Source organism: Biomphalaria glabrata, chromosome 15 (genome assembly GCF_947242115.1).
Source record: "Biomphalaria glabrata chromosome 15, xgBioGlab47.1, whole genome shotgun sequence".
NCBI classification, from domain to species: domain Eukaryota; kingdom Metazoa; phylum Mollusca; class Gastropoda; family Planorbidae; genus Biomphalaria; species Biomphalaria glabrata.
This window is the reverse complement of record NC_074725.1, coordinates 27,649,631-27,673,962: the sequence shown is the minus strand read 5'-3', so window position 1 is coordinate 27,673,962 and position 24,332 is coordinate 27,649,631. Positions and strand designations below refer to the sequence as shown.

General features: G+C 33.3%; 1 protein-coding gene across 1 annotated transcript; it reads left to right on the top strand.

Annotated features, from left to right (window-relative positions):
• Window positions 1–115: 115 nt before the first annotated feature.
• Window positions 116–24,332, top strand: LOC106051381 (autophagy-related protein 16-1-like). Its single transcript, XM_056012818.1, has 18 exons — window positions 116–236; window positions 2,133–2,247; window positions 3,089–3,176; window positions 4,656–4,729; window positions 5,663–5,783; window positions 6,128–6,258; window positions 6,449–6,517; window positions 7,771–7,846; window positions 8,079–8,184; window positions 9,070–9,140; window positions 11,227–11,298; window positions 12,279–12,396; window positions 14,438–14,617; window positions 16,078–16,162; window positions 16,850–16,897; window positions 17,104–17,202; window positions 19,341–19,438; window positions 20,438–24,332. Exons 1-17 carry the CDS (start codon window positions 140–142, stop codon window positions 19,432–19,434), a joined length of 1,644 nt encoding a protein of 547 aa, XP_055868793.1. The 5' UTR covers window positions 116–139; the 3' UTR covers window positions 19,435–19,438; window positions 20,438–24,332.

Here is a 24,332-nt window from a genome sequence, read left to right as displayed (position 1 = left end):
CATCATTGTTACCTTTCTAATCCATATCTCACACAACACCAATTGCGATTTTCAGTAATACAGAATGTTATTCTGGCTTGTGTTGTGGTTTGGTGTAGAAATATCTGGCAATGTTGTTTACAGATAAAGGAAAACAAACATGGCGACTGACACAAATTGGAAAAGAGATCTACTGAACCAAATTCAGCGTCGAAATCGTAAACAGTCATATCCCTTTATCCATTTGATTCAAACAAGTAAAAATATTTAAAAATAAAAGGATTTTAAATCTAGATCTATATGTTTACGTATATAATTATAGATCTAGTCTAATTATAATTAGAGAGAGTCTGAGTAGCTCAGTAGTCATTCATTATTCATCATGAATCATCTCTGTTCATCATCATGAAAAATGATTCACTCGTAACTTGTCTCAGGCTCTCACTCAGGTCCACTGACAGCTGCAGTGTTTAATTAAACTTTTAAAAACAACATGGTGGTCAGTAAAGGTATCTGGGCATCTAAACTATTACTAATTGAGTATTAGATCTACTATTAGTAGACTATGTCTATTAGTATTAGTATTACCATTACAAATTAAGTTACTTCAAAAAAGAAGAATTAGAAAAGAGTAAGACTAAGACTGCTTTATTGTTGTTGTTTTTTTATCCTTACGGAAATTTGTTGTGATTACAAGTAACAAGGACTCTTTTCTCATATAAAGTAATAAAGACAACACAACAGAAATATACACATAAATACAACAGACACAACATATTTATATAAAGAGTTCATTCAGCGACTACACACGTGACACAGGTATCTTGGTGCATTTCATGTTCCCTGATCAATGAGTGGCAGTGATAGAGTCTGACCGAGTGATACGAACGAGTTTTTGTCTACACTTAACTCGTATTCCTCCTCTACGTCCTCTCTTCTTACATTTTGCACTAAGTCTAAGGCTTTAACCGAACAAATCCCTAGTGCAAAAAAGATGGTGGGTGTGTTGTACGAATTTGTTCTAGTTTATACTTATGGATTAAGAAATGTGCTTCTATCCTTGTATCTTTCTGAGTATTTCATTAGGCTTTGTTTTTCTATTTGTAAATTATGGTTTAGACTTACTCTAACTCTAGTGACCTCTAGTGTTTACTTTCAAAATAATTATTACTTGGTACCTGCTTTAAATTTTACTCTACTCTACTGTTTCTGAGTGTTTGTTACTGTAAGTTTGACACACTCTAGTTACTTTCAGACTCAGTCATTCAATGTGTCATATCAGTCATGCATAAGCAAAGTCTGTCACATCACATTCCAAGTAAAACTAAAACTTAATTCTTCATTACTGGTCTTACCCTAATTTATACTACTAAGTAACTTATTATACTAATATAATATAGCTTATTAAATAGGGTTGTGAAAGTTGGACAGTGAACGCTGAGGCTGAAAGTGAAAGAAGAATTCAAGTCTTTGAGAGTAATATAATGCTACAGAAAAATGCTGGGTTGGGCCAGGACAAGAAGACTAAAGTACTTTTATTGGTCATCTTGCTGACAATAAAGGAGGAACTCCTCATCACTGTGACAAGATGATAGCTGAGCTGGTTCGGCCATATTGTATAAGACATGACTCACTGTCAAAAGTTTTCCTTCAAGGCACAGTAGAGAGAGCATGAAGAAGTCAAAGGAAAAGCTGACTGGACAATGTTTAGTAGAAGAATGGACAGGCCTATCTCTTGATATCCTGCTGAGAAGAACAGCTACTAACTGGGAAGAGTTATAATATCTGTCATAGCACCCTTAGGACACATTCAAGGGACAGAGAGATAGTAGATCTATCGGATTAGAAATGATCTTCTATTATATTTTAGACTATATTTCTAAATTTAGATCTAGATTGACTTGCTCTAGATTTATAAATGTAGAATCTAAATCTAATTATTTGAGATGAAATGAGGAAAATAGATTTATTTATTATTTTGGATTATCTTTACATTATCTCATTGCAATGTCTGGAAGGTGCAAATTACTTACAAGTAGAGTATAAGTTGTAAAGAATTGTTTCAAAATTAATGAAACACACAACTTAACTTTGATGTGTTAATAATTCTATTTATAACCATATTGTGATGTGTGTGATTTTTTCTACGACAGATAACAAGTTACAAGAGATAGCGTCTTCGCTTCATTTAAAAAATGTCCAGCTACAAGTTGAGATTGAAAGATTGAAAGAAGAATCAATAAGCTCCCATGTCAGGGGAGACGGAGTGTAAGTCCATTGCTACCGTTGTATTTCAATCTGTGAAATACAGGGCCATTTTATATCCCAATTCATCGGAGTATCTTTTGGTTGAGAAAGGGTTTCCACATGTATATACCACACTTCCAGGCAGTCATCATTGATTACCTTTCTTTTGCTCCTTTCTTTCCATTCCACAAAAAAAAATCATTTGATCTCTGCATTAAAAAAAAAGACTGCAAAGGTGGAAGGTAATCAACAGTTGATGTAGGATGACAATAAAACTTGTATTCTTCTACTTTTGAGAAAGACTAAAAATGTTTCATGTTTATGATTTTACCCCAAACCTCCCACAGCACGACAGGGGATAGAAGCGGGCATGGTTCAAATCCAGGATCTCTGAGACTTCGGAATGACAGTCCAGAGCCCATAAAAATGTTAAATATTAAACTATTGTGTTTTTTCCCATGTGGTTATGCATAGTTTTAAACTCCTGTTTCGAAATTAAGTGTTTTTGTTTGTTTTTTATATAGAAAACAACTAGAGCTTAAATTGTTTTTTTTTTATGCATTTTATTTTTTTTTATTTTTCAGTATTAAAAGGATTTTCAATTCCCTCCACTATACAAAGGAAGATAGTATAAGATATATAATGTAATTGTAAATAACCTCCCCCAATATATTGTTATAAATAACCACTTATATTCTAGAGAATTGTTTAAATTTTCTTTATTTGATTATCAAAGCAACTTTCTTTAGATTCTTAACATGTTTTTTTGTTTTTTAAATTGATTATGTTATGAGAATGTTTGTCTAATTTGAACTCTGGAAAGTATTTATCAACTCTTTAATAGTACCTATCTTTTTTGTAGAGTAAGTATTGCCACCACTCATCAGTTAGAACAGAAGTTGTTTAAACTTCAGGAAGAACTGACAGAAATGCACAAAAAAAGGGGAGAGGTTTGTAATATACCACTGTTTTATTTTTGTAATATAGACTTTAAAATGGCTTGAAATAAAAAAATATGGTACTGGGTAGTTACACTTTGTATGCAGGAAACCATGACAGCTTCAGTTCTATAATAGTTAATTGTAAAGACATATATAAAATGTTATATAAAAACCCTTAAGAGCTCCTTCAAGGATTGTAAAATTGATATTCATGGCTGGGAAGCACTAGCCCTAGATCGCTCCTCATGACGTGCAGCTGTGAGTGTCGAAGTCACGAGATATGAAGCAAGAAGAGTGGCCAGCGTGAAAGAAAGCAGAAGAAACAAAAAGTGAGAAGAAGCAAGCCTATCTATGTGCAACTGACCAAACCTACCCATGCCACGTATGTGGCTAGCTTTGTAAAGTGAGGATTGGACTTCACAGTCATCATTGAGTTCATAGGATATGAGAAATTTGCTGCAAATGGCTAGCTTTGTAAAGTGAGGATTGGACTTCACAGTCATCATTGAGTTCATAGGATATGAGAAATTTGCTAATCATCAATCACGAAGGAGGAGATATAGTTAATTAGAATTCAAGTAACTCTTGTCTAGTTATACTACTAAATGGTCTTTTATTTATTTATTTTCTTTTTTGAAGAAGAAAGTTAGTTTTGATTTGTACATGTCAAACAATCTTTCAGAATTGAACATTATTACCTTCTAGATGCAGAATGGCAGGGTTTGAACCAGTACCGTCATAACAACACATTGGAGTGCACACTGCATGACATTTTTTTAAGATACAGTGATATAAAGTGATGATTTAGTTAATTAGATGCCAAAGATTACATTGTGCAGTCAGTTCTTATTGGAATACTCTGACAGTCTTTCATAGTCTCTTTCAGTGCTGATAATCAGCAAGTCTTTCTTTACAGATCATGGGTTCAAATGTCTTCTGTCTTTTTAAGATTCCCTGTTGAGACTAACCTCTGTTTGATGTGGAAAACCAATTAAAAAATATTTTGCTTTTATGTATAAGCTGCATTATAAGTAAAACAATTATTACACCAGAGAAAGCTTTCACATGTTAAACTGGTTTTTGAAACAAAAATTAGTGGATTAGATAATATTTGTGAAGTTATATTTTTAAGTATTTCCAGAATTTATTTATTTAAACTTTTTGTTATGAAGATAAAGTTGGTATTAAGTTTTGAAAGCAATACATTTTTTTTAATGAAAATTATGCAATTATTTTCTCCATCAATAAAAATTGCCTTTTTTTTAATTATTAATTTTTTTCTGAGAAATTTATTAGCACATTTGTTTTTAAAGCACTTTGGATCGCTTGAAGAACGTATACATTTTTGTAATTTTTAAAAACTTTACTATCCTTAATAGCTAGGCTTCTACCCTAGCTACCATTTTGATTTCTTGAAGTTAAATAATGTTCAACTTTCTAAGTTAATGAGATAATATTGAGTGTTTATTTTGTTTTTTCTTAATACAGAATGCTCAACAAATTATTGACTTGAATGCCTTATTACAAGAGAAGGAAAAAGAAATACAACACAAAGATACCATGTAAGTAATCATATAATGTAATTGCATTATCTGTGTTAACTCTTTCTCTCCTATTTGATGATACCATCGTTGATTTGGCCTCATTAAATTAATTTTTGGTTTATAAACACTAATCTGTGTTTTTATAAAAAAAAAGAACATGCATTCACTTTTAAATTTTATACCAAATAAAATATTTCTGATAACAAAGTTATGAAGTTTAATCATAACTGGAAAGTGAACTACTAATGAGAATAATTCCATTGGGTCATGGAAAATAATTACGGAGAGAAAGAGTTAACTTGATATTATTTTATTGACCCTGGTGTAGTCTGAATGTTAAGTTTCCTTTAAGACTTTGGCTTGTGAAGTGTTTGGTACAGATGATGTCAAGTTCTTGAGTTTCTATGATAATTTGTTTACTTGTTAGTACAACAATCAGTTATTTTGACTTGCCCTTATGAATGTCTCCATTTTATAAGGGGTGATCATTAGAATCCTAAATTGAACACAATCCAAGCCTTTATCAGAGTTCAGACATTAAGGCTTTCTGTTTAGAAACTCACCAAAACCCAATTTAGTCTCTACTCCACATTATTATGCCTCTGCTTCATCTGCATCAGATGTGACAAAATATGTAGGTACTCCTCCTTAATGTTCAGACTCTCAAACAATGTCAGGTACTCATTCGACTCAGAGGTGCCCTAAAGATTTGAGCGATTTAAAACCCCCAGTCTTCGCCAGAATGTGAACCCAGGACCTCTAGGCTCAGAAGCCAATTGCTTTACCACTCAGCTACCTCACCTCCTCTTCTTTTGAAAGTGACCATATTTTGTTTGACACTTTAACCTCTCAGAAAATTTGTTCATATAAATTTAAGCTATCTTTTCATTGACACGTCTGTGTATGCTTTAAAGGGAATGAATCTTATATGTAACTTTGTTTTAATTACAGGATCTCAAGTATGGTTGAAACCAACGTAACACTTAAACAGTCCAAAAAAGCTTTAGAATTCTCTATAGCTGAACTAGAAGCCACTAATCAAATGTTGAAAGATGAGCATCAGGCTCTACAAGTATGTCTTTTTTTTTTTTTCAAAATCTCTACAATTTTTATTCTCTTTATATTTGATGTACATTATTGACAAAATTACAAATGTGTATATATCTATGTAAAGTGTTAAAGAAATATTTCAAATTTACCACCTAATAGAAAGAACAATAATAGTCAGATATTTAAATTTTAAAAACAAAATTAGAAATAAATAGAAAACGAAAGAGTTGTCGTAGTTATCAAACTGTGAAAAGATTCCATTTTGCTTTTATTATCATTAATAATAACATCAGTCTAATAAGTATAGTCATTAAAATTGTTGCTGTGAACTGAACTGAATTTTTTTTGGTTTTCATCACTGGTTAGATGGCCTTCACAGCCTTAGAAGAACGCTACAGGAAAACCCAAGAGGACAATAGTGATCTTATACAGCGTTGGATGGAACAGAAGGCCAAAGATGCTGACAGAATGAATGCTGAGAATGCTGATTTCATCAAGTAGGTTCAAAACATTCATGACAGCGATAAAATAGTTTAAAAAGTCTAATTCAGCTCTTCACCCTGAGTTAACAGAGCAGAAAAAAAAATATAAACTCATTCTGCATTGGAGAAAAAGGAAATCTGTTATAAGAACATATCATTATCTTACTGGAAAATCCATTAAACATTCTTTTACTATTATTTTCAGAGCTAGACAGCAAAGATTAGCCAAAGATTTAGAAGAAGCAGCTAAAGAACAGGTTCCTGTTGACTTAGAGTGAGTGCACTGACATGCAATGTTTTTTTTTTAGTTGATTGGTCGACATTGTGACAATAAAAGAGATTGAACAACTTCTCTCTGGTCATTCTATGGAGTTGTTTGGGTTCAAATGTTACTTTTTTTTTTTTTCATTGATTCAGATTGTTTGCTTTGATCTGAGATTTGCATTATCAAACTTGAATTTTTTTTTTTTATTATTAATTTTTTTATTTTTCACCGAAGATCTTGCAATAATTTTAAAATAAACTCAAGCTTTTCTTTCTATGTTTTGGTTTATGAGTTGTTGTTGCTCTGGGTTTTTTTTTTTTTTTTTTGTTGTCATTTTCCTTGGGAATAAATGTTTGATACAATACAGAAATATGTTCTATGTTCTATCTTAACTTTAAAATATAAAGAATGTCTTAAAGACTAATATTTATATATTTTAAGAATGTAGGATTATCTGGTCACAAAGATTTGGAATCATTTTATTTAGTCGAAGATATTTATTGCTACAAAGCTGTGTAATCATTTAGTCCAAGATTTTTTTTTGTCACAAAGCTGTAGAATCATTTAGTCCAAAATGGATGTTTATTTTGTCACAAAGCTGTGGAATCATTTAGTCCAAGATGGATGTATATTCTGTCACAAAGCTGTGGAATTATTTAGTCCAAGATGGATGTTTATTCTGTCACAAAGCTGTGAAATCATTTAGTCCTAGATGTTTATTCTGTCACAAAGCTGTGAAATCATTTAGTCTTAGATGTTTATTTTGTCACAAAGTTGTGTAATCATTTAGTTCAAGATATTTATTTTGTCACAAATATTTAGAATCACTTGGTCACATAGAGTTAGCTTCATTAGGTCACAACTGTATGCTCAAGCTGTAGTTTGTTTTAATTGAGCTTTCAATTATTTTAAAGTGCCTCCTCCATGACAAGCAAAGATAAGGACAGTCTCATTTAGAACAAAGATGGCTGTATCATAGTGGCTGTAACATAGTAGTATCATAGTGGCTGTAACATAGTGGCTGTAACATAGTAGTATCATAGTGGCTGTAACATAGTAGTATCATAGTGGCTGTAACATAGTAGATGTATCATAGTAGCACTAGACCACAATGTACTTAAAGTTAGCAAAGAATAGCCTTGTCATTATTTGTCTTTAAATAACTTTTTTTTATTCTGTTCTTTCAGCAACACATTACTTATAAATAGCACATAGCTTTGAAATATTCTGACTATCGTTACAATGAATTCTTTCTGTCTCAGTAAAGGGCCTGTGGATGGTTACATTCCTGCTGTATGTGTGATGGCTTCAGTGCCTTCAAGAGCTCAGTGTGTGTTTGTAAGTAATTGTTGTTGTTTTTTTGTCAGTCTCTGTGCAAATGAGTACTATGCTTTCTTTACACAATGAGATCTCGCATTACATGTTCATGAAATCATATTCACTGTACTGCACTATATAATCAGAACATTTGTAATGAAGGAGTGAAACTTGTATATTCTATTTTTTGTTCTATGATTGGTTGTGCTAATTTTGCTCTGATATTGATGGTGCATCTAAATTTTTGTTCAAGGATGCCCATGAAGGCGAGGTCTACTCTGTCCAGTGGAATGCCATGGGCAGCTTTTTTGCATCTGGTGGTGCTGACAGAAAGATTAAGTTATGGGAATACCATAATGGTAGGCTTTGATTATAGTTTTGTGTTTTATGATTTTATTTTGTTATGTTTTTTTTTTGATGTGTAAGACAACCATCAGTGGAAATATTTATTTCATTTTGCAACCAAAGGTTATAGTAAAATAACAATCATTATATTGATAATCTGATTTATCCCTGGGAAGTCTGCCAGTTGTTTGTTATGCTGATTTTATATTGGCAGAAATGGCCAAACTTAACATCACTTACTTATTGAGATAGCAGAAATGGCCAAACTTAACATCACTTACTTATTGAGATAGCAGAAATGGCCAAACTTAACATCACTTACTTATTGAGATAACAGAAATGGCCAAACTTAACATCACTTACTTATTGAGATAGCAGAAATGGCCAAACTTAACATCACTTACTTATTGAGATAGCAGAAATGGCCAAACTTAACATCACTTATTTATTGAGATAGCAGAAATGGCCAAACTTAACATCACTTACTTATTGAGATAACAGAAATGGCCAAACTTAACATCACTTATTTATTGAGATAACAGAAATGGCCAAACTTAACATCACTTACTTATTGAGATAGCAGAAATGGCCAAACTTAACATCACTTACTTATTGAGATAACAGAAATGGCCAAACTTAACATCACTTACTTATTGAGATAGCAGAAATGGCCAAACTTAACATCACTTACTTATTGAGATAACAGAAATGGCCAAACTTAACATCACTTATTTATTGAGATAACAGAAATGGCCAAACTTAACATCACTTACTCTTTGAGATAACAGAAATGGCCAAACTTAACATCACTTACATATTGAGCTAACAGAAATGGCCAAACTTAACATCACTTACTAGCTATTTTGTGCTATATAATGTTTGAATATTTTGTAACTCAGGTGTGTGTGAATCAAGAGGAACTCTAGTTGGCAGCAATGCTGGTATCACATCCTTGGACTATAGTCAAGATGTAAGTAAAAATGTGTCTCATCCATTTACTTTCTTATTCCATATGCTAGGATAAATTTGTACAATAATAATAAATTTATATAGCGCAGTTAACAAACACAAGGCACTATAATAACTTAACTGACAAAAATACAAGAAATAAATTGACACATTAATAAAATCAAGATTTGAACAGATCTTTATGTTCTTGAATTTAGTGAAGCATGTTGTTTGTCTGAGATAAATGGGGAGCCAGTTCCCTAGGGCCATTAGAGCATGGATTGGGTTGCCTGAATCAGCCAGGAAAAAAACAATAACTTATCAGAGTTTAAGTCTCTAATTAACATGTACAACTAGATTAACACATGAATATGTGTAGGGCACAATTATCTTCTTGTTTGAAGGAAAATCTGTAATTTATATGAACAGACGATAACTTTTATATTACGTTAGATGTTAACATGAGAGTTGATGATTTTTATGGTTTATAGTCTCAACTGAACAGCAGCTAATGAGTTTGTATGCACTGAAGTACACACAGAAGTATATATATATATATATATATATATATATATATTTAGCTCCTCCTTCATGGTCGAAGATGAGCACATTTCTCATTTCCTATGAAAATGACTTAAGTTGAATCTTCGCTTTAAGAAGCCGGCCGCATGCATGGCATGGGTAGGTTTGATCAATAGCAGATAGGTCTGCTTCTTCTCTCAGCTTTTGTTGGTTCGATGCTCTTTCATGCTGGTTACTCTCCTTTCTTCATATTTCGTAACTCTGACGCCATGAGGAGCGATCGAGAGATGGTGCTTCCCAGCTGTGAATGTCAATATCACACTTCTTGGAGGAGCTCATATATGGGTGTCTTTTTAGCATTTGTATTGACCCCCTGGAAGCACTTTCCTGCACACAGCTCCCCTAAAAAGGTCATTTGTGAAGGCGATTGTCTGGGATGTGGACACAGAGATAACTTGGTAATTGAATGTTCATGTCTTTAAACTCAATTGACTAAATATCCACAGTAGATCTGAACAATTCCATGTCATCAAATGCAATGAATCTTTCCATGCCTGATCAATAGAGCAACTTGCTTTAAGAAGTGCACTCTTTTCCTTTTTATAGCTTTTTAAATAGAGTTTTCTAGAAGTTATTTTGATATTGGAACCTTTTATAGAAGATTTTGTTTTCTCTGGTCAATCTTATACGGTCAAGGTTTTGACCTGATTTTTCTTGTCACATTTTGTCTACATTATGACCATGTGTGACATACAAATTAAAATTTAGTCTGATGTATGGCAGCATTTATGTAATAGTTTCATTATTTGTCAAAGATAATTAACATACTTTAATTCTTTCAGTGGGAATAGTTTGGAGTTTTCTAATGTAACTTTTTATTTTATTATATAATCTAAAAATGTTTATTTTTTTAATGAAAAAAGGAATTGGCTACAAAAGTGTAATAAATATAAAAAAAACGTATTCAAGAAATTATTTTTTTAATTAAGTTTAAAGTGAGTATGAAATAAGGAAATTTATAAAAAAAATTAATAAAAGAAAAATGATAAACCAATTTAATCTTTTAATCATAGATTTAGTCCCATAAATTTTGAAAAATCACAAAACACATACTCTATTACTTCAAATTTCATAAAAGATGAACAAATGCACAAAGAAGTTGTATTATTGACATTTTTTTGGGTCCTGCAAAATAAACTAAAAAAAAAGAGGAACCACTAACACAATTTTGTTTGTTTTATAAGCAAAAGTGTTGGTCCTGCATCCAATTTACAACCAAAACTAAGAACAATCACTTTCGCATTCGGAAAAAAAAATAGAGAAATAAAAAGTTTAATATTTAAAAAGATAGCGAAATAAATATTATATACCAAGTTACTAGCTGAGAGTAACACCACACTCACCAGCGCAAGCGAAGTTACTTCCCTGAGAGTAACGCCACACTGATTAAGTTAATGAATAATCATGCTGTGATTGAGCTAAATATGTTTAAAATTCATAAAAAAAATCACATTCCTCAAATATAATTAAATCTTCCTTTTCCTTCATCCTGTAAAGATGTGTGTTTTTTTTTGTTTTTATTTCAGGATTCAATGTTACTTGGTGCCTCCAATGACTTTGCTAGTAGAATATGGACAGTTGTTGATCAAAGATTGCGGGTATTTGTCTGTGTCTCTAGGAATATAGTGATTTTAAAATTGCAAAAGTTTACAAGAATTAGCACGCACAAAAAATGTTTACTCATCAATTATAATTTTTGGGTTTAAGAAAGTGCCTTGAGAAAACCCAAGCTCTTAGCTGAGACCTGCTTGGGCTTGGGAAAGTAAATGTCAACTTGATGATACTGTAATTTTTTCAGAGAACTAATTGGTCTTTGAATTAAATTATCAGTGTAGCTTGAGGTTTTATTCTTAAAGCACTTATTGCACTATTGGATTTAAAATGGTTTTTTTTTTAGGGGAGAGGTGATAGCTGACTTAACCTATGGGTTCCAGTTTGAATCTCTGTGAAGACTGAGATTTTGAATTTCTGGATTTTTTAGGATACCTCTAGTTCACCTAATTCTAATGGGTACCTGACCTTAGTTGGGGAAATTAATGGGAAGCTAGTCATTGTGCTGGCCACATGACACCCTTGATAACTATTGGCCATAGATCACAAAGGCGTGGTGACTGAGCGGTAAAGCGCTTGGCTTCCGAACCGGGGACCGGGGTTTGATTCCTGGTGAAGACTGGGATTTTTAATTTAGGGATCTTCGGGCGCCTCTGACTCCACCCAGCTCTAATGGGTACCTGACATTAGTTAGGAAAAAGTAAAGCGGTTGGTCGTTGTGCTGGCCACATGACACCCTTGTTAACCGTAGGCCACAGAAACAGATGACCTTTACATCATCTGCCCGATAGACCACAAGGTCTGAAAAGGGAACTTTTTTTTTTATAGATCACAACTAATATTGTTTTTTCTTTTTTTTTTGGCCATAGTGACTCAAAATTTTCCCTGTGGAAAATCTTAGTTAACTTTAGTATTCTATTCATCAATGTATCTGATAAGTTTATTAAGCTGGTACATACTCTTATTTATTCATAAATGTATCTGTCAAATTAGTTTGATTAAGTTTGTACTTTTGTTATGTTCACAGCACACCTTGACTGGACACAGTGGCAAAGTGTTGTCAGCCAAGTTTCTGACTGAAGGCAAAGTGGTGTCTGGCAGCCATGACAGGACACTTAAAATATGGGATCTAGTCAGCAAATCTTGTAAGCTTTACTTTTTTTTACTTTTTCTTTAAATATTTCCTCCATATGGAAGAGTCTTGCCCATTATGTAAATGTAAAAGGTCACCAAGATGATCTGTTACAGATTTCTTTGTATCTTGTAATGTTGGAAGTTGTTATTTCTAATATTTCTAATTTGGGACCCCTCAACTCAAGAAAACATTAAGAAACTGGAACAGACACAAAATAGAGCAGTGAGATTCATAACAAACGAATATTCACACTTAACCAGAGTAACACCATTAGTAAAATCACTAAATTTAGAAAGCCTTCAGGACAGAAGACTTAAAAGTAAAGTAGCAACTATACATAAAACACTGAACCATAATCTTCAAATACAAAAACAAAATCTAATAAAATACTTAGAAAGACACAAAGATAAAGGTGCATTCCTCGTCCCATATGCTAGGACAAATTTGTACAAATACTCCTTCTTCCCTAGTGCTATTAGAGCATGGAATGGGTTGCCTGAGCTAGCCAGGAAAACCAGTGACTTAGCATAATTTAAGTCATTGGTTAATATGCATGACTAAATGCATGACGTGTAGGACGTAATCATCTTCTTTTTTGAAGTAACGTCTGTATTATGTAAGATAAGAAGTCAATATTTTTTAATAAATTCTACTAATTTTTACCTCATATTCCCTCAGCATAGTGGAAGTATATGCCACGAACTCTACACTCAAAGGAAAATGCATTAACCTAAATTTTGGGAAAATACGAGGAAACATTTTTGGCATAATGAGATAGTGTTTACTATGTTTAGCATAACAAGAAAGTATTTTAAATGTTTTGACAATGATATCTCCACATTGGTTTGACCAGCAAGCTTGGAGTAAATGCAGCTCTAATGCCCAGGATATCATAATACTCCATTACGTGCAAAAATTAAGTTAGTTTGTTGCATATGGAAGATAAAATTGTGGATCTCCATATTCTTTTGTACTGAGTCTAGCCATAATAGGATTCCATTATCTTAAGGATGTTTGACTTAAGGATTCTTTTCACCATTCTATTTCACATCTCCATAAGAAAACTGTTTCCTGTTATCAGTTAAGTCAGTGGTTAACCACTCCTTCATCTGCCTCCCTCTGATAAACAAATAAAAGTACTAATGTTTCCATTCTTCTGTGAGCTGTATTATTGTAATTAATTACAATAATGGAGGTGCAGCAGTAATGCGCTTGGGTTCCAAACCAGCGGTCTGAGGTTTAAATCCTGGTGAAGACTGAGATTTTTTATTTCAGGATCTTTGGGCACCCTTGAGTCCACCCAGCTCTAATGGGTACCAGACATTATTTGTGGAAAAGTAAAAGAGTTTGGTCATTGTGTTGGCCACATGACGCTCACTAACCATGGGCAACAGAAACAGATGACCTTTACATCATCTGGCCTTTAGAGCTCAAGGTCTGAAATGTGGAACTTTTAATTACAATAATATGTTTTTACTACACTTGACTTAAGTTGTCTGTGCATTACATAGAACAAAGCAACTCAATGAAATGTACTTTCATACGACAGTGTCATTCAAACTTTACACTGTGAAGTTTACATCAGAAAGTTTGCTTTTATTCAGTAATGAAGAAAATGTGACAAGAACAGATTATACTTTGTGAATTCTAGGTTTAATCTTAGTCTACAATGGTTTTGTAACCATTGATAACAAGCTGTCAGTGAGTTCAAACTGCAAAGTCAAGGTTTACAATTAGGCTACTAGCCATATTAAGACTGGCTATCTTGTCAAGCGATATGCATGCTGGACTGCCATCCCCCGTCGTCCTAGGGGAGGTACGGACTAGAAAGTAATTTATCTTCAACTCTGAAGGAACATCCGAAACATGTAAAACATTTTACAAACAAACAAGACTTGTTCATGTCCCATTGTATTTTCCTCAGAAATTCTAAAACTGTTGTTCTACCAACCATATAAGGACTCATCTACCAGCCTTAATGAGCCACCAATTAGTCCATTTTAGTTTTCTTAGAAAGTCTGATCATTTAAGATATGATTGATTTCCCCCAGGTGTAAAAACTATATTTGCTGGGAGCAGCTGTAATGATCTTGTCACACTCTATGGTGCCAGTATTATAAGTGGGCATTTTGACAAAAGAATCAGATTCTGGGACACCAGGGGTCCTGCAGACAGTAGCATCAACGAGATTCTTCTTCAGGGCAGGCTGACCTCCTTAGCTTTAGCTTCAGGTAAACCACATTTGTCTTACAGAGTGTTTGAGTTGTTGTTTTTTTTTAAGTATTATTTTCATTTTTACCTATATAGATAAAGAACTATACTTTACACACAATATAATATTTTTTTTTGGGGGGGGGGGGGGGGGAGTGTGGTATGACTATGTGTGTGGGTAAGTCTTCCTGCAAGACTAAGTTCCAGGAAAAAGGAAGATGGATGACTAAGCAACAATGTAAACATGAGTGACAATAAAGAATGAATAGTCCTCCTACTCTGTAACACTAAACAAGCTAAATAAAAAAAAAAACCTTCAAAAAAATAACAAAGCTTATTTAAAGGGGAAGAACTCTGCCATAAAAATATCAATAATGTACAAGCTGTTTCCCTTATTTAATATCAAACAAAATAATTAATTACCCATTATTAATTGACAAATTCGGCATTTTTTCTTTTAAGATTCATTTTTTGTCAAGGGCACTAAAACCAACAAATTTAGCCATCTGTGAATACTGAAGAATTAGTTTCCCTTGTTAGTATTAAATAAAATGATTAATTACCAGTGATTAATTGACTACTTGGTTACTTTTTATTTTATTGACTCATGTCTTGGCTATGCCAATGAATAATTGTGCAGAAGTTTTAACTTGACCCGAGAATGAGTGTGGGAGAAATAACGTGTACCCAGATTTTACCAGATAGAGTGTGTTGATAAAAGCTTTGTAAAACTGGTTAAAAACTGGCAAGCAAACTACTTCATTATCCAATAGAATATAAAGCTGGTAAATGGATATGATTGTTATATAGTATGGCTTTGCAGGAATTTAAGGGTTAAATGTAGAATTGAATAGTGGATATAGGAGCCATATATAGTCAGTCACGTTTTGGTGTGAGGTACCATTGACAATCTCTTGTGTTTGTTGGTCATAGTCTACTGGCTCATTTGATTCTTCATTGTCTGGTGCTTCATTGGAACTTTTCTTTTTTTGTGTATTTGTTCCTTCTATTGATAAGTGCTTTGTTAGCACCTTCCATTGATAAGTGCTTTGTTAGCACCTTCCATTGAGAAGTGCTGTGTTAGCACCTTCTATTGAGAAGTGCTGTGTTAGCACCTTCCATTGAGAAGTGCTGTGTTAGCACCTTCCATTGAGAAGTGCTGTGTTAGCACCTTCCATTGAGAAGTGCTTTGTTAGCAACTTCCATTGAGAAGTGCTGTGTTAGCACCTTCCATTGAGAAGTGCTGTGTTAGCACCTTCCATTGAGAAGTGCTGTGTTAGCACCTTCCATTGAGAAGTGCTGTGTTAGCACCTTCCATTGAGAAGTGCTGTGCTAGCACCTTCCATTGAGAAGTGCTGTGTTTGTTCTTTTTCTTCAAAATTGCTTTTTAAAAATATTATTCCTAACATGTGCAGTTTTTAATCTTTATTTTGGAATAATTTATGTTTTTTTTTTTAAATTTCTTTTTGTACTTATTAAGATAAGAATCAACTCCTCTGCTGTACTAGAGATGATTGTTTAAAAATTATAGACCTGAGAATGAACCAAGTGTCCTGTACATTAACGTAAGTTTTTAGCCCTACTGAAATTGAATATTTGCTTTTAAAAATTAGAAATCTAGAATGTCAGACACTAGGTAACAGTTTCCCTTTGTGTATTTTGTCTGCCACTAATCCCAGAGGTATAGGATGTTTCTATTTAGAAGTGAAATTGGGCTAATTTAAAAATTGAGTTTCACCTACTGTCAATGACCACTTCACTACTGAAACTGAGTGGACTAGACACTTTCTATAAATAATAAAGTAAATAAAGTCCAAACTTATTAACTTCTTATGCAGTAGAATGTGGTTTTACAATTAACTATCACTTTTATCAAAGTTTTTGTATAAAAAAAATGTTCTTTGTATGGGTTAATCATGTACAACTAAAGCAAAATTATTTCCTACATTTTTGCCTATATCTTTGTGGACCATATTTATTAAAGGTAACTTCTACACTGTGGAAGTAAAATGTGCTATCCAATAAAACTTTACTGTGAATAAAAGTATTCTGTGTTCTAGAAATTATTACCATTAATGGTTGAATATATCTGTTTATTTAATCTTTAAAAAAAGCAGAAATATATAATTGATCTATAATATATTAAAAAGTATTTTCCCTTTGTTAAGAAATTATAAGTTGGAATTTAAGGCTGGAAGTAGACTAAAAGCTAATGGGTTAAAATTCTTCCATCTGTTCTATATTATCTACAGTGCAGATGGATTCAAGGTTGGCTGTGATTGGTCCAGAGCGGTATTTAGGTCAGTTGTTTGCACTTCATTATCTTAGTTGACATATTTATTTTTTCAAGGGCTTCACTGTTTTAACTAGAGTCTAAAGATAATGTTTTGATATCTAATATTAATGTTGCATTATTTTGTTCTATGTTGTTGTTTTTCTCTACAAGAAAAAAAAATGAAACTTGTATTTTATATTTGTAAAAATTTTTTTTGTTCCCTGGTCTCAGTCCAGACAGAGAATATGCTGCTGCTGGTTCAGGAGATGGTCATTTGTTTGTGTGGAATGTAAGCAAAGCCAAAGTGGAAAAAATATTAAAAGAACACAGGTAACCTTTGCAAACCAAAAAAAACAACATCAAATTTTATTTTAACCTTTCCACCCCTCCTCATTCTTAGCACATGGTGTGTGGCTTAATGGTACAGCATTTGACTTTGAAACCTATGGGGTCATGAGTTTGAATCCCACTGAAGACCTGGAGCTCATCTTGAGTAAATTGAAGTTTGTCATTGTGCTATACACATGGCATCTGTGTTAACATCATCCAAAGCATCAAAGTCTTAGTGAGGAACGTTTACTTTCTATATAACTCTCACACCTGCTAGTTCTGAGTGATTGCCAACACTGTATATTAGACAAATCAAACCCCTTTCTGCATCGAATACTAAAAGACATGCTAAAAGATGACATCGTAAAAAATGGGGCCTACTGAAAATGTACTGTCTTATTAGAGTTATGTTATTTTAATGTGTTCTAAAACAATACACCAGAAAGAGTTGATCTTTTGTAATGTATGCTCCATGTACACATATTTTTTTTTTTTTGTTAAACATATACTATTTTTTAAATCTAAAGTTTATCTTAGGGTTCTTTGACCTAAAGCTAGGTTTTATCTGAACTCTTTGATCTAGAAAGCTAGGTTTTATCTGTTCAATTATCTTTATGCTTTATCTTTGACTTTGAAGTCTATGTCAAGTACTTGATTGTTTACTTAAAGGGGAAAGAAAAATGCTGTTGTGAATACCAAGGTCCATTTTAATAACCTATTTATGGGTTAAATGAGTCTCTGGGGTTATCTTATCAGATATCAACTGAGCAGTTTGTTTCTAATTTTAATGCATACTTTTGTTTAATATTTTTTTAAAAGTTCATTGGTTGCAATCATTATTTTTTGTCTCTTCCCCGTTCATTTCTCTCGATGCATACAACTAACAAATATATAATTTTAAACTGTTTCTCCTATCTTGACCTCCACCTATACCTTAGTCTGTTAAACTGTTGATCTCTTGACCATCTTTCTCTATTCCTCTTTCATATGTCTTGGATAGAATTTCACTAATGACAGGCCTGTCCATTCTTTTATGTTTTCCCCTTGCTTTCTTTTTCCTGGTGCTGTTCCCTGAAGGAAAGTCTTTGCGAGCTCTCAGGACCTTTTGATGTGGCCATAGAGTTTAAGCTTGCATTTTGTGACAGTGGTTAGCAGGTCATCGTGGGGTCCAATTGTCCTATTTTACGACCTGTATTTTTTAAAGGCACTATGACAATTATTATTATTCAAAACACAAGCTAATAGACATTCTCCAGCACTGCCAGGATGTAGGATTCTTTAAAGAAAACATTACATTTTTAAAATTATTTTTGTTACTTTAAGTTTCTATGTTAAATTTAATTTCAAAAGTTTGGTTTTATAGGTGTATTGACATGCAGGGGTGGAATTTAAGTGGTTAAGCCCTTGTCTTCCAGACAAGAGGTAAACAATTTGAATAGTGGGATTTTGAACTTCATGATTTTTAGGACATCCCTGAGTCCACTCAACTCTTATGGATACTTGACATTAGTTAGAGAGTGCCCTGTGTGGGCAATGTGACACCCTCATAATAATCAGCTATATGTTGTTGACGGTTGTTGCTACATTTTATTAGATTATTTACATTTTTACACTAATTTAGTTGCGAGTGGACCTTTTTTTAATACCTCAGTTGTGTAGCTCTTCACCTATATAGGGGACAAAATTTTTGAGGGATTATGGGCACGACATGGCCTAAATTGTGCAGATGTGCCAAATATCTAAATCCTTGACTTGTAGCACCAAACTTCTGGTAGACAAACTAATAAAACTTCAAATAATTTGAATAACTTCCTTGTGAACTATACTAAGTGTAAATTGTATTCAAATCTAGACAAAATCAACATGATATGAAATACAATATATGTAGGTAGGGTATAAATGGTAAGCTCAGTACAGTAACACTTCTTTGCAGTGTCACATTCAGGAGTCGTCTGTCCTAACTAAGACAGCTGATGACAATGCCACCTATCTTGTATCATTCAGAACCAATTGCTAATTTCTTCTCACCATCACCATAGAAACACACACACACACACTCTCCATAATGGATAAACCTTTTATCATCTGTCATTGATAACAAGGTCTGAAAGGAAAACATTTTTTTTTTTACATTTCAGTCATGCAGTGGTAGCCTGTTCCTGGAATCCATCCGGTGTGTCTTTAGTTAGCTGTGAGAAAGGGAAAAAAGTTGTTTTGTGGTCTGACTTTTGATCAGGTGAGTAAGCTTCTCTGTCATTTCGTTCTTTTTTATATTTTAAACAATTTTAATTTTTAAAAAGTTTAAAAAAATATTTAAATGCTGTTTAAAAGCAGTTTGAGGTTAATGTTTTTTAAATATTGAATACCAAAATTTCTACTAGTCAGGGGGAGATGGGGGGGGGGGGTTGAGGGTGGGTGCTGTTTCACCAAGCTTGATGGATAACAGCACCTGGAAACAAAGTGGAAAGACGACTTGATGCCATTGTTCAAAAGTGTTTGAATACTAAATGTGATTGGAATAGAGTTAGAGTACCAGTCACTATTTGATTCACATTAGAATTTGTAAAATATTGGCATAGGGCTAGTTAAAAATAATACAGTACAGGTATCACTCCAAGTTAAAACTTAAGATCAACTAGATTGATAATTAACTATCCACCAGTGCCTTGTGACTAAAGTCTACCATCTTTCTTATGTTATAGTGAATACTTAAGAACTGCTGAAGAAAGTAAAAGCAGTATGTCGTTGTGCTGGCCATAAGACCATCTTACAAATTGATGAATTCAATTTGACATGTCTATCTTTCTTAGGGTGACCAGACACCTCATCATACGAGACATTTCATCATTGCAACATTTCATCATTATAGCTATTCATCATTTAGGGTTAGGGTTAATGATAGAGTTAGGGTTAGCTTGCTCAGTATGTTAATTACTAAATGACACCTACATGTACTTATGTTTGCAAAATGCACTTTATGCAATAATGAAATATTAGGGTGATGAAATGTTGCAATGATGAAATGTCTCGTATGATGAGATGTAAGGAAACCCTTTCTTAGGTACCTAAGGGAGGGGGGGGGGGGGAAACTTACATTGAAACATGAGACCCAAAAAAAAACAGCATCACATTTTAAAGTAACTACATCACATATGAAGACCTTTAATAACTACATCATATTTGAATATCCACAAAATATCCACATCACATTTGAATTTAAATCTCTTTGTTTCAGATGAGTCTATCCAATAGAAGTAAATACCTGTGATAGCTAAGTATGATATGGTCTGCTTGTGTAGGATGAGGCCCATATGTCATCTTTGCTGTGCCAAGTAATCTTGCTTTAAGTTTCCAAAGTTACCAGTCAGTGACTCTCAAACTTTTTAACAAATATTTTTGTTATTGTTGTTTTAATTGTTTTTTATTATTTATGAATCTTTTTAAACAAATATTGTACTTCCAACCTTTTATTTCATTCTTTGATTCTTTGTCACATATGACTGGCAGATATTTTAAAGTTCTGCGGAAGGTTGCACAAATATGCATATACTTAAAGTATCTGTATTTCTATCCTTAAAATTCTTCCCATCATATTTCAACATAATTATAAAACAACGAATAGTCATTGAAGTATTTGAATTGAAATCTTGTGTTTGAAAAAAAAAAGATTTCATTGAAGAAGACTTAAGAAAACAGCTTAGAAATAGTCTGATCAAACAGCTTAGAAATAGTCTGAACAAACAGCTTAGAAATAGTCTGAACAAACATTCCAGTGAATCATGAGGAATGCTAGTTAAATATTTAGTTTGTTCCTTTGTCATTTTCTTTGTAAGTTTGTGTACAATAGTTTTAACAAACATTTAGATCTATTTATTTGCTCAATATGGTCTTATTATAGCCTGTTTATAATTATACAAATGATTGCTTAGTGCTACACACTTATTTCATTGTATATACAAGTGCATATACAATAAGCTAGGCAAGAAGATGACCTTTTTTTTTTTTGTCTTTACTCCTGGTACTTGACATTGCAAGATTCTTTTAGCTTGGCTTGTCATCTCTGCCTTTGGTCCCTTCTGGGGCTTAGGCCACCAACCAGCTTCCTCCAGGCATTTCGGTTCTGGGCTAGTCTCTCCAACTATCCCCACGTCCTGCCCATCTGCTTGGCATCTGCTTCCAAATTGCGGTGTCATGTATTCCTGGGCTGTCCATTCTTTCTTTTTTCTTTGGGAGTTCCAGGTTAGGGCTTGCTTGTTATGTTGGATGCTGGCTTAGAACCTATCCATCTCTAGCGTCTCTAAAGGATATCTACTTCAATGGGCTGCTGCTTTCTTCTTTGCCACAGTTCCTCATTCGAGATCTTGCATGGCCAGCAGATCAGAAGAATTTGCCTCATGCAGGTATTGATGAATACCTGGATTTTTTCAGGCCGGTGATGGTGGCTCTCCGGGTCTCTGCTCCATAAAGTAGTATCGGCTTAACAATGATGTTAAGTCATCTCTCATTATAATGAGTACGCAGCAGGCACAAATAGCTACCTAGACATTTTATTTACAGATAAGAAAACAAATAGATCAGTCAGAAATCAAGATTAAAGATAGCTCCAGGCAATGTTGTACCTAAAGCTCAGATGTCATGTATAAATCACGTTAATATAGATTTGTGGTTTTAAACGCTGAAGAATGGATAATGCTATCAACAGCTTTCTTTTTTTTTGTTTTACACAAACATAACGGCTGTATGTTATTCAAACATAACGGCTGTATGTTATTCTATTGAAAGTATTATGAATTGTTTGTTAATGTAACTGTTGACTTGAGTGAGATTAAAATAATAGCAAAGAGACATCACTATCTTCAATATCAGAAATACACTAGATGTCTCGCCCCTAGAATTATTGTTGACTTTAGTATCTTCTGTTTTATTGTGTATCAAGACCATTAGCCTCAGATACCTGATGATGACTGAATCATATTTTTTAATGCTGAATGTTGTGTGTTATGAGAGTGCCAATGTTGAATTTTATTTTATGTTGTTTTTTTTAAATTTTAACTTAACTTTTGTTACGACGACTTCATCATTCATTTTTTTTTTACTTTGTTGTTATTTTTTTTAACTTCCTAATGGTATATTTTGATTTCAATACGTATTTTCATAAAAAGTAAACAGTATTTCTGTTACTTGCAACACAGATTGTTTAACTCATTGAAAGGCATTTTGAATCAAACCAGGCTCTGTTGCACTTTCACCCTTCTTTCTACTTCTATTGTGTATGCCATCTGCAATCCAGGACTTACTTTCCATGCGGATCTTTCCAGTGCCTCTTTTTCCCAACTGTTAGTGTCGATTTTTGAAGAGCTTCATGTCGTGTTTGCGTACATCAGTCTACCTTAAAAGTCTACATATAAGAGCTCCACTTTTAGTAGAGCCATGATATAGTAGAAGCTTGTGTGACTAGCTCAACCCTTTTCTTGTAATCATTGTCAATACTGATCATCAATACATCTGTGTTGCTAGAGGACCCTTTAGTTCACATAGGTGGTGAAGAAAGGTGTTCTATTCAAATCTTGTGGTTAACATCTGTTGGTGCTGAAACCTTTTTAACCGTTTGGTGTAGTACCATTTCTTGGTGGTAAGTCGTTGGATGGACATAACAAAAGTAGTTAGAGTATAACTTGTTTGCATATCACCATGAAGTCAAAACATATTAAGCTGTACATCAAATACCAGGCAGTATTTATTTTCTTATGTTTGTGAAACATTATGTAATGGAGTCTTATCATATTGAATTTACTGATGCTTTGCTGTTTTTTTTTTGCTTTCTGTGTTTTGTTCCGTTTATAGTTCTTGGTTTAATTTGATTTTTATTAAGTCTTTGAATTGTTGATGGGTGCATGTATCATATAAGATGAATTAGTATGAGTCCTTATTAAAACTTATGTTTGTGATAATATTCTCATATGTTGTTATGTATGTCATTTGTTATATTAACATTTCATTCCAATTTATTGTCGCCCTGGTTTAAATATAAAGATTTATTGTGTATCGGTAATACTTCTATCTATTCTCACTGTTTACAGGGCCGACCCTAGCATTTGTGGGGCCCTATGCGAAACGGATCGCGCGGGGCCTAGTCTGGGTAGGGATAAGCATAATGTCAAAATTATTTTTTTTTGAATGAGAAAATAGGCCTACTTTCGTCTTTGCAATAAATTTTTATCAAATGAAAGCTCGCAATGCCACTTTTTTATTTATTGGCACCCCAAAATGTCAATTTCGTCTATTTGAATAAATAAAAAGTTCACCACTTTATCGTATATTTTGCCTTTTCATGAGATTTCCTGGAGGCCCTGGAAAATCAGGATGTCGCGAAAACCCTGTTAATTTGTATCCGTTATAATGGTTTAATTTAATAATGTACACTTAGAATAAGCGCGGGGCCCACTGCAACCGCATAGACTGCAGTGGCCTAAGGCTGGCCCTGACTGTTTATGTTTGTTTTACAATATATTATTATTATTTATATTATTATTCTGTTACATGAACATGGTTGCTACAAATAGGTTTGTTATCCATCCACTTCCTGCCTTTTCTGTCCACTCAACTCTATTCTTGTTTTTTTTATAGGCACCTACATTTTTCTTGGGGGGACGTAAAAATGTTTGGACATTGTACTGGTCTCCTATCACCCTCATTAAAAGTTGATTTCAGAAACACTTGCCTTATAGATATGAAGGTTTGATAAGGTTACTTACACTGTCATGCCCACACTAACATGTAGGCTAAGTAATTGTAGGAAGATCAACTCTCATTCATTTAGCATGAAGGGACATTCAAGGTTTTTTTTTATGTCCAAACTAAGTTTTTAATTTAACTACTTTTTGCTGTAGTCTCTAAAGTAACAACATATCCTACTGCATAGTCTGTAGTAACTTTTCAATAAACCAATTTCAGCATTTGAATAACTGAATTGCCAGGTAGAATGCCTGCTTTTATGTCTTTTTTTTTTTTTTTGAAAAGGGTAAATGAAACTTTGGTTCTCATTTGTTTTGTCGTGTTTGTGACATAAATGTGCAATATTTTTTTTATGCTTTCTTTTTAGACACTGAAATAAATTATTGCCAATTTCA

Excerpts from the sequence above, each read along its gene's own strand:
- LOC106051381 (XM_056012818.1), top strand. The coding sequence starts at position 140 with ATGGCGACTGACACAAATTGGAAAAGAGATCTACTGAACCAAATTCAG. Across the intron at positions 14,618-16,077 it reads CTCCTTAGCTTTAGCTTCAG|ATAAGAATCAACTCCTCTGC; the intron begins GTAAACCACATT and ends GTACTTATTAAG. Across the intron at positions 16,163-16,849 it reads CAAGTGTCCTGTACATTAAC|TGCAGATGGATTCAAGGTTG; the intron begins GTAAGTTTTTAG and ends TATTATCTACAG.